Here is a 12,246-nt window from a genome sequence, read left to right as displayed (position 1 = left end):
ATTTATTTAACCTTTCTCTTTTCAGTGTGAAGAATTTGGGAATATAGCACATGTACCTTTTAAAATGTTTGCCTAGAATTATGACACTTATGCTTTGGAAGGAAAACAGTACATTTTTCTATGCCATAGTTATAGATGGACGTAGTTTCAAACGTCATTTTGTTTAATAGCAAATAATGAGAATACTAACAAAACATCAAAACCCAGCATCACCACTGCCAAACCAGCAAACGAGAAACCCTGTACCTCTCTTACACAAATTTAGATCCAATGTTTTCTAGTGCTTCTGGCCTGGAAGGGGAAGTCAATATCGTTTTATTTTTTAGCCAATTTCTTTCCTCCATTGGACTCTTATATTCACGTATCACCCATTGTGAAAGGAGCCCTGAGAAGGCTAGAGGATGTATGTTTTAGAAAATGATTCATTATTTACTTTTACACTCTGTGAAAAATTTTGGTTACTTCTCTCTGCAGAATTTGTGAATTTTTCAGCTCGCTCCAAGAAGGTGAATTCCTGTCTTTATAGTGGATATCACACATGGCCCTTTCAATCATGTAATTGAGTAAATCCTTAAGCAATCGAGGCCATTGTATGGTCTAAATTTACATTCAAAATCAGAGGAATCATGTGGTAGAATCATTTTCTGAGCCATTGATGCCTGGCTTGTACCTCAGTTTCTCCCCAGAAATAACGTTCACTAACCTTACCAGTGACTTCCCAAATTGCTAAATCCGATGGATTCATATCTTACTCATCTTGTATGACCTCTTAGTGGTTAACTGTTCCCTCTCTTTGAAAAATTTTATCTCTTTGTTTTCATGACACCCTGTTCTTTTGAATTTTTCCTTCTCCTCTGATGGCTGTTTCTCAGGTTCCTTTGGAGATGTCTCTTTCTCTTACCAGCCAGTAATTGTCCTGGGCTCTTTTCTGGTCTTACTCTACACTCTTCTTCTAGGCATTTTCATCTGTGGGTTTAAATTCCAGCTATATAGAAACAAATCCAAAACTTCAGTCTCAAACTCACATGAAGGCCAGAGTCACATATTTGAAAGGATATTCTAAAATTCACTTTGATATACCATTGACATCTCAAACAGTCTTTTTCCCAATGGTGCTCTTCCACAGTTTTTCTCCTCTCAGTGTATGGTGCCTCTGTTAACCCACTTGTATGAGCTAGAAACTGGAAGTCATGTTTGACTTCTGCCTGTGTTTCACTGCCCACACATCTTGATGAATCCTTCTCCTAGAATGTCTTTTTTTTTTTTTTTTTCATTTTCTAATAAGACTAAATTTATTCAATACCCTAGTAAAAGTTTTGATTATAAGTATCCAACAGTATAAAAAGTACAAAACAGATTTGTAGATTTCTAATATATTAATACAAAGTGCATGACTACATACAGTACATCCTACAGGCAAAGAGAGGTGAAAGGGGAAAGAAGACTGTGGTTGAGGTCTAGTAATAAATAAATAAATACAGAAGTAGAGATGATCCACATTATAGTATATCCTACCACCAACACTGCAGCCAGAATGTACAACAACAAAAAACCATTGGAAAATAACTCAGGAGGAAGATGATAATGGCTGGGATTCTTGTAATACACCAAAGTCTGTGGGAGAGTTGACCCAACTCACTGTGTAGTCCGTGCATACGGTGGCTTGTAGTTTTTTCCGAAGGAAGAAATATAAAATTTTAAGTCTAGATTAAGAACTATAAAACTATAGGTACCCATAAAAAGTGGCTCACTCCTTCTTGTTATTTATACTATCCGATCTTTAAAATCCAGTTTTAAAAATAAGCACTGAGTCATGTTATTACAAGGTAGGCAAATGATCCTCCCTCATTATGGTAAGTCTGAACTGGTGATATATTTTTCCTGAACTTTTAGAAAAGAGGCAATAGATAGAACTTTGGTTTGGGTTCAAGTAAAAGGCCTTTAATGAAGGTTTTAGAATTGAAGAGCTCCATGTTTAGGATGTATCATCTAACACCTCAATGTTCAGAAAGCCTGACTAAAAGAAACCAAACCAAAACCAACCCACTCAGCATTAACACACACCTCTTTTCTTTTAGTTGAATTTTACTTTAATATAGAATGAAGAAAAAGAAAAAAAAAAACAAAAAAACAAACAAACCAAAAACCCAAAACCCTAATAGGTTAAAACTAGTCAAACAACCATTCTACACAGATAAAACCTTCACAAAGGTCAGCCGAAGTAATCCAGAGCTAAAACTGAATTGTGCAGATTTTCAGTGAAGTCACCAGTCATGTAACATAAACAAATTATTTACACACTTGCAAGCCCTCTCAGAAATGTGCCCCAAGAAGCATTAACCTTTGTTTCTTTATGTGCCATCCTGAAGACTTGCAAATTTTATTTTTCAGATAACATTTTTAATAGAGTGTGTTCTCTACCAGTGGTAATGCTTTGGTACTACTCACATAGAACTGCTTATCCTAAAGATTTGACATTTCCCCAAGAGGAACTACGATTCTGCTTTAGAAGTTTCATATAAATTAAAAACTTTATCAAATATCAATATGGAAGAAGGTGACACAGTCACATTACCTCTGTGTACTTAGAAATTACTCCTTCAAGATATTCGCACCAGAGAGCTTAGTCTGTCCTGCTTAATATTCAGTAATACAGGTTTGAATCATCAGAACCTTGGCAAGACCTTAATATTTCAGTTATTAACAGCTACCTCTAGGGGCAAGTCCATGTTTACTGAGTTACGACAAATTTATTATAGTGAAGGAAAACAAGTGTAGCCAGCCATCTTAAAAAATGCCCCAACCACTGCTTCTCAATATAGAAAGACTAAAACTACATACGTTTATCATACAACAAATCCCATCTCTGTCCCCTGAAATTCCCCTCATTTAATTCATTAGAAGGGGATTTTTAAAAAAGACTTAAAGAGCACTTTACAGCAGCATTCAGCTTTCCTATGAAATACTCAGCATCTTAAATATTATGTACACTTTTTTTCTTTTCATAAGCTAGACACTGGCTTCAGAGTTTGTGGAACTGGAGGAAAAATAACCCACTCAAAACTATTCTAGAAATCGTCTTTTGGCAGAATAGCAGGTATCCAAGTTAAAAATAGGAGGGTCATTTTTTGTTGCTTTGTTTTCCAAAATTTAAATCATTTTTTGTTCCCCTTCTACATAAACCTCAGTCACCACTCCTGAGTGGAGATGGGCAGAGGCTCTGGCCCCTGCTCCTCTGGCTTCTCAGCAGCTGCTTTCTTATTGCTGCAGCAAGGTTTGAATAGATGTGTGTCGATGAGGACTTCCCCAAAAAGGCCTTTATAGATAATGCCACAGCATATTTTCTGTCTCTTCCAGTATGTGAGATCTAAAAAAGAAAACACTGGCGTTCTGTTAGAGCCAGAAGCCATCTCTGTATCTGAGCCATCATCCGACTGGTTACTATAACAAGGAGATTGAGCTGGAGAGGCACTTGAGGTGGTACTGTGAGCATCAGCATTGTGACGTTTAAATTCCTTCTGCAGTTTACTGATCTGGTTGCTTTTTAACCTGTTTCCAGACAGAGTTTTCACTTTCTTTGGTTTCAGTGTAGTCTTTAGACTGGGTCCTGCCCTTGCATCTACCACATGATTCCAGTTTTTTTTGGATCCTGCTGGCAATTTCTTCCATCTTTTCACAAGCAGGACACAAGCATTACAGATGTCTCCTGAATGAGTCTCATGTAACCCAAAACAGCTCTGGAAGTCCTTTTCATAGCGTTTACTGTCAGTGAATCGAGAACTTGAGGATTTAGCTCTGCAAATACAGCAGCCCTCTATACTTCGGTACATCTTTGGCTTGTGAAAACCAAACATCTTTTCTTCTGGGCAACAGTCTTCCAGAAGCAGCCGTTCCACGCGCAGTAACGTTCCCGAGGTGCGGAGTGCACACCAAGCCTACCCCCCCCCTCCAATCGCTCCCTCCTCCTCAACTGCCTTTCCTAGAATGTCTTGAATCTCTCTCTCTCCATCTTTGCTTTCCCTACCCTGGATCAACTGAAAGTCACATTTCTCCTGCAAATGATTTCACAGCTTTCTGCCTTGAGCTTCCTAATTTTTCCTCGTCTTCCTAATAGCCCTTCAACTTTCATGCTTTTGTCCTCTCACAATCCTTTTTCCGTACTGTATCCAGATTGACGTCTTACACTTTAAGTTGCATTTACTCCCTTATTTGAAGCTTGCAATGACTTTTTATTAAACTTAGAATAAAACACAAACTCTTCAACATGACTGATGCACAGGGCAGTGTGGGATCTGACCCCTGCCCACTTTTCTGGCCTCATGTTGTGCTTCTTTCTTGTTCATTCAGGAGAAGTTCTTTTTTTAGTTATTCTTTTTTGTCGTCGTGTTAAAATTTCCCCCCAGCTTATTTGAAATATGATTGACATGTAACGTGTACATTTAAGGTGTACAGTGTGATGATTCGGTAAAGGTATATATATTGTGAAATTACCACAATAAGGTTAGTTAACACATCCTTCACATCACATAATCATTATTATTTTTTGGTAGTTGTTACAGTGAGAATACTTAAGATCTCCCCTCACAGCAACTTCCAAGTATACAATACTGTTAACTGTGGTCACCATGCTCTATTAAGTAAATCCCTGGGATTTATTCATCTTATAACTGAAAGTCTCTTCCCTCTGGCTAACATCTCCCCATATCCCCACCCTCCCTCTCAGTCCCTGGTAACTCTCAATCTATTTTCTGTTTCTAGAAGTTCGACTTTTTAAGATTTCCACAGTTAAATGAGATCATGTAGTATTCGTTTTCCTCTGTTTGACTTGACTTATTTTACTTAGCATAATGCCTTCAAGGTCCATTTATGTTGATACGAATGGTAGGATTTCCTTTTTTTATGGCCGAATAATATGTATTGTATATATACAAACATAAAAGTGAGATATATATCTCTCACATTTTCTTTATCCATTCTTCTGTCTGTGGATACTTAAGTTGTTTGTCCTGGCCGCTGTGAACAATGCTGCAGTGAACACTGGAGAGCAGATATCTTTTTGAGGTAATGATTTAATTTCCATTGGATATATACCAGAAGTGGCTTTGCTGATACGTGGTAGTCCTATTTTTAATTGAGGACCCTCCATACTGTTCTCCATAGTGGCTGTACAAATTTACATTCCCACCAACAGTACATTAGGTTTCCCTTTCTCCACATTCTCACTAGCATTTGTGAATATTTAAAAGATAATTTTATTCAATGGCAAATAATGACAATAGTCGTTTGTCTTGTATTTTTGAGGATGGCCATTCTAACAGGTGTGAGGTGGTACATCATTGTGGTTTTGATTTGCATTTCCCTGATCATTAGTGATGTTGAGTACCTTTCCATGTACTTGTTGGCTGTTTGTATGTCTTCTTTGGAAAAATGTCCTTTGTCCATTTTTAAATTGGATTAATTTTTTCCTATTGAGTTGTAAGTGTTCTTTATATATTTTGGATATTAACATCTCATCAGCTATATGGTTTTCAGATATTTTCTCCCATTCCCTAAGTGGCTTTTTCATTTTGTTGATTGCTTCGTTTGCTGAGCAGAAGCTTTCTGGTTTTCTTTATCCTGTTTGTTGATTTTCTGATTTTGTTGCTTGTGCTTTTGGTGTCATAACCAAAAAAATCATTTTCAGTACCAATGTCTAGGAGCTTTCCCCATATGTTTTCTTCTAGATTTATGGTTTCATGTCTTATGTGTAGGCTCATAATCCATTTTGAGGTTTTTGTATAAGGTAGTGGTTCAACTTCATTCTTTCACATGTTGAATATCTGTTTTCCCAGCCCCATTTAATGAAGAGACTATCTTTTCCCCATTGAGTATTCTTGGCTCCTTTGTCAAATATTAGTTGGTCATATACCCATGGGTTTATTTCTGGGCTCTCAATTCTATTGCATTGATCTATGTGTCTCTGTTTTGCCAGTGCTATACTATAGCTTAGTAATACAGTTTGAGATCAGGAAATGTGATGCCTCCAGTTTTGTTCTTCTTTCTCGAGATTGTTTTGACTTTTTGGGGTCTTTTGTGGTCCATACAAATTTTAGGATTGATTTTTGTACTTCTGTAAAAAATGCCATTGGAATTTTGATAGAGAGTCCATTGACGGCTTTGGGTAGTGTGAAAATTTTAATGATACTAACTCCTGTCTGTTAACACTGAATATCTTTCCATTTATTTGTGTCTTCTTTGGTTTCTTTCATCAACGTCTTATAGATTTGTTGTTTATATCATTCATTTTCTTGGTTAAATTTATTCCTAATTATTTTATTGTTTTTGGTGCTATTGTAAATGGTGTTGGTTTTTAAATTTCTTTTTCAGATAGTTCATTGTTAGTGTATAGAAACACAACTGATTTTTTGTATGTTAATTTTGTATCTTGAAACTTCACTGAATTTGTTTATTAGTTCTAATATTTTTTTGGAAATCTTTATAATTTTCTGTATGCAAGATCATCAGCAAATGGATACAATTTTACTAGCTCCTTTCCAGTTTGAAAGCTTTTTATTTCTGTTTCTGATTGCTTTGACTAGGACTTCCAGTACTGCTATTGAAAAGGAGTGTTGAGATTGGATTCTTTTCTCTTGTTCCTGATCTCAGAGGGAAAGCAGGTGCCTGTGTCGTGGCAGGGGCCAATTGCAGACACACGTGGTGGTGAGTTCCAGGGCCAGCAGCAGGGGCTGGGGCCAGCTCCAGGTGTGCTTGCAGCTGCAGGAGCCCTAGCTGTCAGTGTGTACTCCTGTGGCTGTAGGGTCTCACCACTGGTGTCTGCACAGCAGTGAAGGCTGGTGAGGAGAGTTAGGCTAGCGAGGTGCAGGTGCACAGCTGGAGGAACTAGCTGCAATTAAGTGCAGCAGAGCAGGCCAGTGACAGGAGTCAAGGCCAGATCCAGGACCCATAAGCAGGTGAAAAGGCTCTGGCTGTCAGCCTTCACCCCTGTGTCTCCAAGATCTCAACTGGATTCCCACAGTGAATATCAGAGGAAAATCCCTTTCTAGTTCTTGAAACAGGTTTTCCCCATCTCATTGACCTTAAATTTCATTTTCTGGAACACTGTCCCCCAACTTTGCCTGGCAATACCTATTAATTCTTTTGTAATCAGCCTAAAAGTCACCTCTTCAAAAATTTTCTTTAACCAGGTCTCCCTGTTACAGTCTCTCATTAATCCCTTTATTTTTCACTCATAGGACTTATCCTACATATATTTGAAAGGTTCTCTCTCTCATATCATACTCCCTAGGGAACTTGAAGCCCTGACATTTTTTCTTTCACTCACTGTAGTTTTTGTTTTCTCTTTTCCTGATGTCCACATGAACACAATGGTGCTCTGGTTGTGCCCATCTCTACCAAGCTGCCTGGTTAGTGAAATCATGTTTGTAGCTTGAAATCAGCTGTGATGAGAAAGAATGTACACCATGGAAATGAGCATATGTTACAAATCAGGTACCCCTCTTCCCAGCTAGTTGTTTAAATGTGTATCACCAACTACTGCTGTAGTTGGTGATACATTTGTATACTGTATTCATACAAATAATTTTTACTGACCATTTGTGTTAGTCACCTTCCTGTTTTAAGGTTTATCTCCCTTCATATAATAATTACTGCATAGATTTTGTTTTATCCTCATTTTAATTATTTTCCAAATAACTGGAATTCCCAGATTCTTATCACATGTAGTGTATATGCAACATACACATAGAAGTTTGTATATTAAATATCTTTATACAGTTGAAAGAATAATTTGGTAAAGATAGGCCTACAAAAGAAACATTGCTTATTCTTCTATCCTCTTTAGTCTAATAAATAAGATCCTGCTAGGACGTTAGTCTTCTGTTTAAAATGGTTTTAAATTGTGAGACATCTTCATGTCGTCTTAGTACCCTAACCCCTGATACCATCCCCATAGCAAAGTAATATGAGACAACTGAATATTATCTAGAATGTTTAAGGGAAGTATGAGTAAAAGCTGTGTACCAAGGTCAGCTTGTCTTTCAGGTATAAAGTCAACAGGCTGACGTCTTTAACATGAAATAATTCAGGGAAATAAAGTTCTTTTTGAATAATATACTGTGAAACCCAGCCCAACCAAGAGGTGAATCAAAATGGTGAACAAATGGAAAAGCTCTTGTAAAAGAATTGATATTACTCTTTAAATCCTTTTAAATTTAAAACTTGAGGCCACTGTGAGAATTTTGAGAATTTTGATTATAGAACTAAATCTAAATAAGCATTGAGCATATAAAAATAACAAAAAAAAGATGTGAAGGAAGGTTAAGTAGGAAGATATGTAAGATTAATACTTTATCTCTTACAAGGCATCAATGGTTACTGCCTAAAATTAAAGAAAATTAATTTTTCTTATTGATTAAAGGTTTGTATATTATATTTTTAACACTGGAAAAATATGTCTAAAACTTAGCTGTTTCACTTTACTTTCCTTAATTTCACATTACAATTTAATTTCACTTTACTTTCTTCTGTTAAATTTAAGTAAAATTAAACTCAAGCTTTTTATTCAAAAGTAGAATATATAGTATGGATCTATTTTAATGAAATGATCTCAATGTATTCATAAATCTATCTGCCCATCTTTTATTTGTCTGTATGCATGGAGAGATGTCTAGAAAGTTGTCTATCAAACATCAATTGTAATTTGGGAGATTCGGGTGACTTTTTAAATTCTCTATTACTTGATTTCTTTGTGAGCAGGAATCACTTGTGTAAAACAATACACCTTTCATTCTTCAAATGATCACTGAATACTTTGTTTATTGCATTAAATCTGGTGATTATGAAGAATTTGTACTTAGACAAAATATCACCTAGACAATAATTTTGTGTGCTTTAATTAAACATATTGGTGAATAAGGAATCAACCCTGAGCTAGTGTTAAAGAGTGAGTAATTTGGATTATTGAAATTAACTCTCTGTTTTGAGTCCAGTTGAGGAGGAAGATTTGCACAGTCTTTGCTCTCTCCATTAATGAAAAACATTGGCAAGGCATCCTGGGGTATGTTCCTGGGAAGCAAATGATATGATTTCCGCATTTAGCTGCCTTCGACTAATTATTCTAATTATAAAACAAGCTGTAGGGAGCCAGCAAGCATGATGACTTGAATTTTACTCTAAGAATTATTTTTGAGTTGCTAAACAGAGGCACAGGATGGACTATTAAAACCATTTCTGTATCTGTAACAGGTATCTGTGCAGAGAAGAGAAAAATGATTTGGATGGTTATAGGACTGGATCCCAAGTTTAAGAGAAATTTCTGTTAACAAAAGATTTTAGAAATAAGACCAGTGTAAAAGCGGATATTTATACTTGGATATTTTAAGTGGTGTACCAATACTTTGAAAAATATTGTCCTCATTAGTTGATAAAATGTACGATGTTCCGAATCTTGCTCCATTCCCCATCACGCCATCCTTCCCTTTCTCCAATGCAACTGACATGCAAAGTTGTTTTTTGTTCTTTTTGTTTTTCTTTTTTCTTTTGGTGGCAAAAGAGTCAAACAAAATGAAAATATTATTTACTTGACCTGGAATCACTGTATCACTGTATTTTAGAAAACTGCTGTTATGTTGGTATAAATTTTTAGCATGTGCTGACACACAAAAAACCAGATAATTTTTTTGCATTCTAGTGACTGTGAAATGGGGTGGCATTTTGGGCTGGGGTCAATGTTTTCTAGTTACAGTGCTTTTAATTGTGGAGGCACTTCCTGCCATGATGAGTACTGAATACTTTTACTTTTTAAGGGCAGTCTGTATGACTTGAACTCATGATCTTCTGAAGCAATCATTGCAACCTTCTATTAGTATGGTTTTCTATTGCTTTGCATTGTAAAGGTAAACTGTATTAGCTGCATTATTTGTTAAAATAATCTTTCATGGACTGTTCTAGATACCTAACTACTATTTTTCCCATTTCTTTTAAGGGGAAAAAATTGACTCGACTTTTCAAGTTCAAGTTTACAAATGAAATTTTTGAAGGCAAATCATTTAAAAACTGTGGATTGCTGAAAAGGTAGAGTTCTTTATTTATTTTTTGCTGAGTACTTATTACTGGCAAGGTTTATCAGGAGGAAACAGAATAGCTAACCTGGGCGGTGGTGGGGGAGGGGATACAATTTGTAAAGAAATTGTAATTTAGTGAAACCATTTATAAGATATAACAATATATGTTTGAGCGCTAAATGGGTGGTATGAAATATACATGTTACTGAAGGTAAGAACCCATAAAATTATTCAACTGAAAGAATATACTGCGGTCTGTCCTGTCCCTACTTGCCTTTACTTAAACCACTTGCTGTGTACTCTCATATATCAGAGAGGAGCTATACATAGGAAATGTTTAAAAACTATTTTTCCTTACTAAAATGATGAAAAGTCTTCCTGTGGAAGTAAAAGCATGAGCTACACATCTTGATTGTACTATTATGATTTCATGTTTTAATGTATTGTATGCAAAAATTATTTATTGATTAGTGGTGGTTCAGAAGAATACCTTATGAATCCTTTTCTAACAATAGTTTTCAGAAGTCATTTGGATCTGCATTGACGACTGCATTAAATATAAGTGTCATGTAGTTATTAAGCACAAATGGTTAGAGACTTACTCCAGAGAGTTTTCCTCAGAACTACATTCTTGGTTCTTTTCTTTCCTTCTTCAAGGAAATATGTAACTTACATTTTTTTTTTATAGTAGAGCCAGTAAACAATAAGACATTCATTGTTTTAGATATTGCCAGGGCTACTTGTAGAAAACTCAAAGGGGTGGCGTGTGTTCCCCCACTAGTTCCTCTCTGGAATTCTCTTCACACGCGTCTATGTCTTTCTTGTTAGTATTTTCCCCTGTGGATATCCAGATCAAGCTCAGTTCCTCTACTTTGCCTATTACTCATCCCCTTGGTAGTAGCCAACAGTCACTCTCCTTGCCATCCTCTGTCCTAAGTGAGTCCTGATTTAGTTTAGGCATTCACCCTCTTCTCCATAGTCACATGCTGACCCATCCCCAGTCCCAGAGAATGGATTCTGATTGGTCTAATCCAATGGTGGCAGTTCTAGTTTGTTTGCCAGTGATTGATTTGGGTATTAGCTTGTGATATAGCTTGGTTTTAGGCCAATACCACATGAATAATAGTATTCTGTGGACTTCCAAGAAAAGCTTCCATGTTCATAATAAAGGTATAAGAAAACTATAGCTTTCTTTCTGCCTGGGAATATTGTCAGACTTGGATAAGGTACCTGGAATAGCTACCTTTTGACCCCCAGGTCAAACTGGGCATGGAGTCTGCGCGTGGAGTCAATCATGGAAGAGAGCAGAGCCTAGGGAGTTATAGGAAGGTAAAGGTAGAGCAGGGTCAGCAACCCTTTTGTATGTAAAGGGCCAGACAATAAATATTTTAGGATTTGTGGCCATATGATCTGTGTCACAACTACATCACTCTCCTGTTGCAGAACAAAAACAGCTATGGACAATACATACATGAATGCCCAAAGTTATATTCCAATACAACTTTATTTAACAACAATAAAAAAGTGCCATAGACCAGATTTGGCCTTTGGTTGTAGTTGCCAAGTCTTGAAGTAGAAACCAGCTTGGTGTGTATTATGACCTGTTTCTATTCACACTTCTGATACCAAAGACATGGGGGTCTTTCCTGAAACCAATGAGTTCTCCAGTGCTCCAGACACCAACTGGGTGTCCTACAATTCAGCTCAATTCAGACACAAACTACTGGGGTTTAGCACAGGTTAAAGGCTCAGTCCCACAAGACTGCCTGCACTTTAGATGGCAAGTGCAAGTCTTTGACCAACTGGCTGTAAATCAGGGGGCTCCCATAACCCTCTCCTCTGGTTCAGTAATTTGCTAAAATGGCTAACAGAACTCCAGAATGTGTTTTACTTACTTTTATGGGTATGTTATAAAGGGTACAATTCAGGAACAGACAAGTGGAAGCGATACATAGGTCAAGATGTGGGAGGAGAGGTTCACAGAGTTTCCTTCCCCCTCTGGGCATACCACTCTCCCAGCGCCTTGCCTTATTCATCAACTCAGAAGTTCATCACGTCTCATTAGTCAAGAGTTTTGATAGAGCTTGGTCTCTAGCCCCACATCCTGTTTTGGAGGTTGGTGGCTAGGGCTGAAATTTCCAGCCTTCTAGCCGCTTGGTCTTTCTGGTGACCAGCTCCATCATGA

The 12,246-nt window shown here is 36.9% G+C and overlaps 1 protein-coding gene across 1 annotated transcript; it reads right to left on the bottom strand.

The window, feature by feature from the left end:
- Window positions 1–2,722: 2,722 nt before the first annotated feature.
- On the bottom strand, window positions 2,723–3,932 carry LOC130831370 (SIN3-HDAC complex-associated factor-like). Its single transcript, XM_057699413.1, has one exon. The coding sequence runs from the start codon at window positions 3,852–3,854 to the stop codon at window positions 3,189–3,191; it is 666 nt and encodes a 221-aa protein (XP_057555396.1). The 5' UTR covers window positions 3,855–3,932; the 3' UTR covers window positions 2,723–3,188.
- Window positions 3,933–12,246: the final 8,314 nt, after the last annotated feature.

The sequence above is a fragment of the Hippopotamus amphibius genome, chromosome 1 (genome assembly GCF_030028045.1).
Source record: "Hippopotamus amphibius kiboko isolate mHipAmp2 chromosome 1, mHipAmp2.hap2, whole genome shotgun sequence".
NCBI lineage: Eukaryota > Metazoa > Chordata > Mammalia > Artiodactyla > Hippopotamidae > Hippopotamus > Hippopotamus amphibius.
This window is presented reverse-complemented; position numbering and strand designations above follow the sequence as displayed.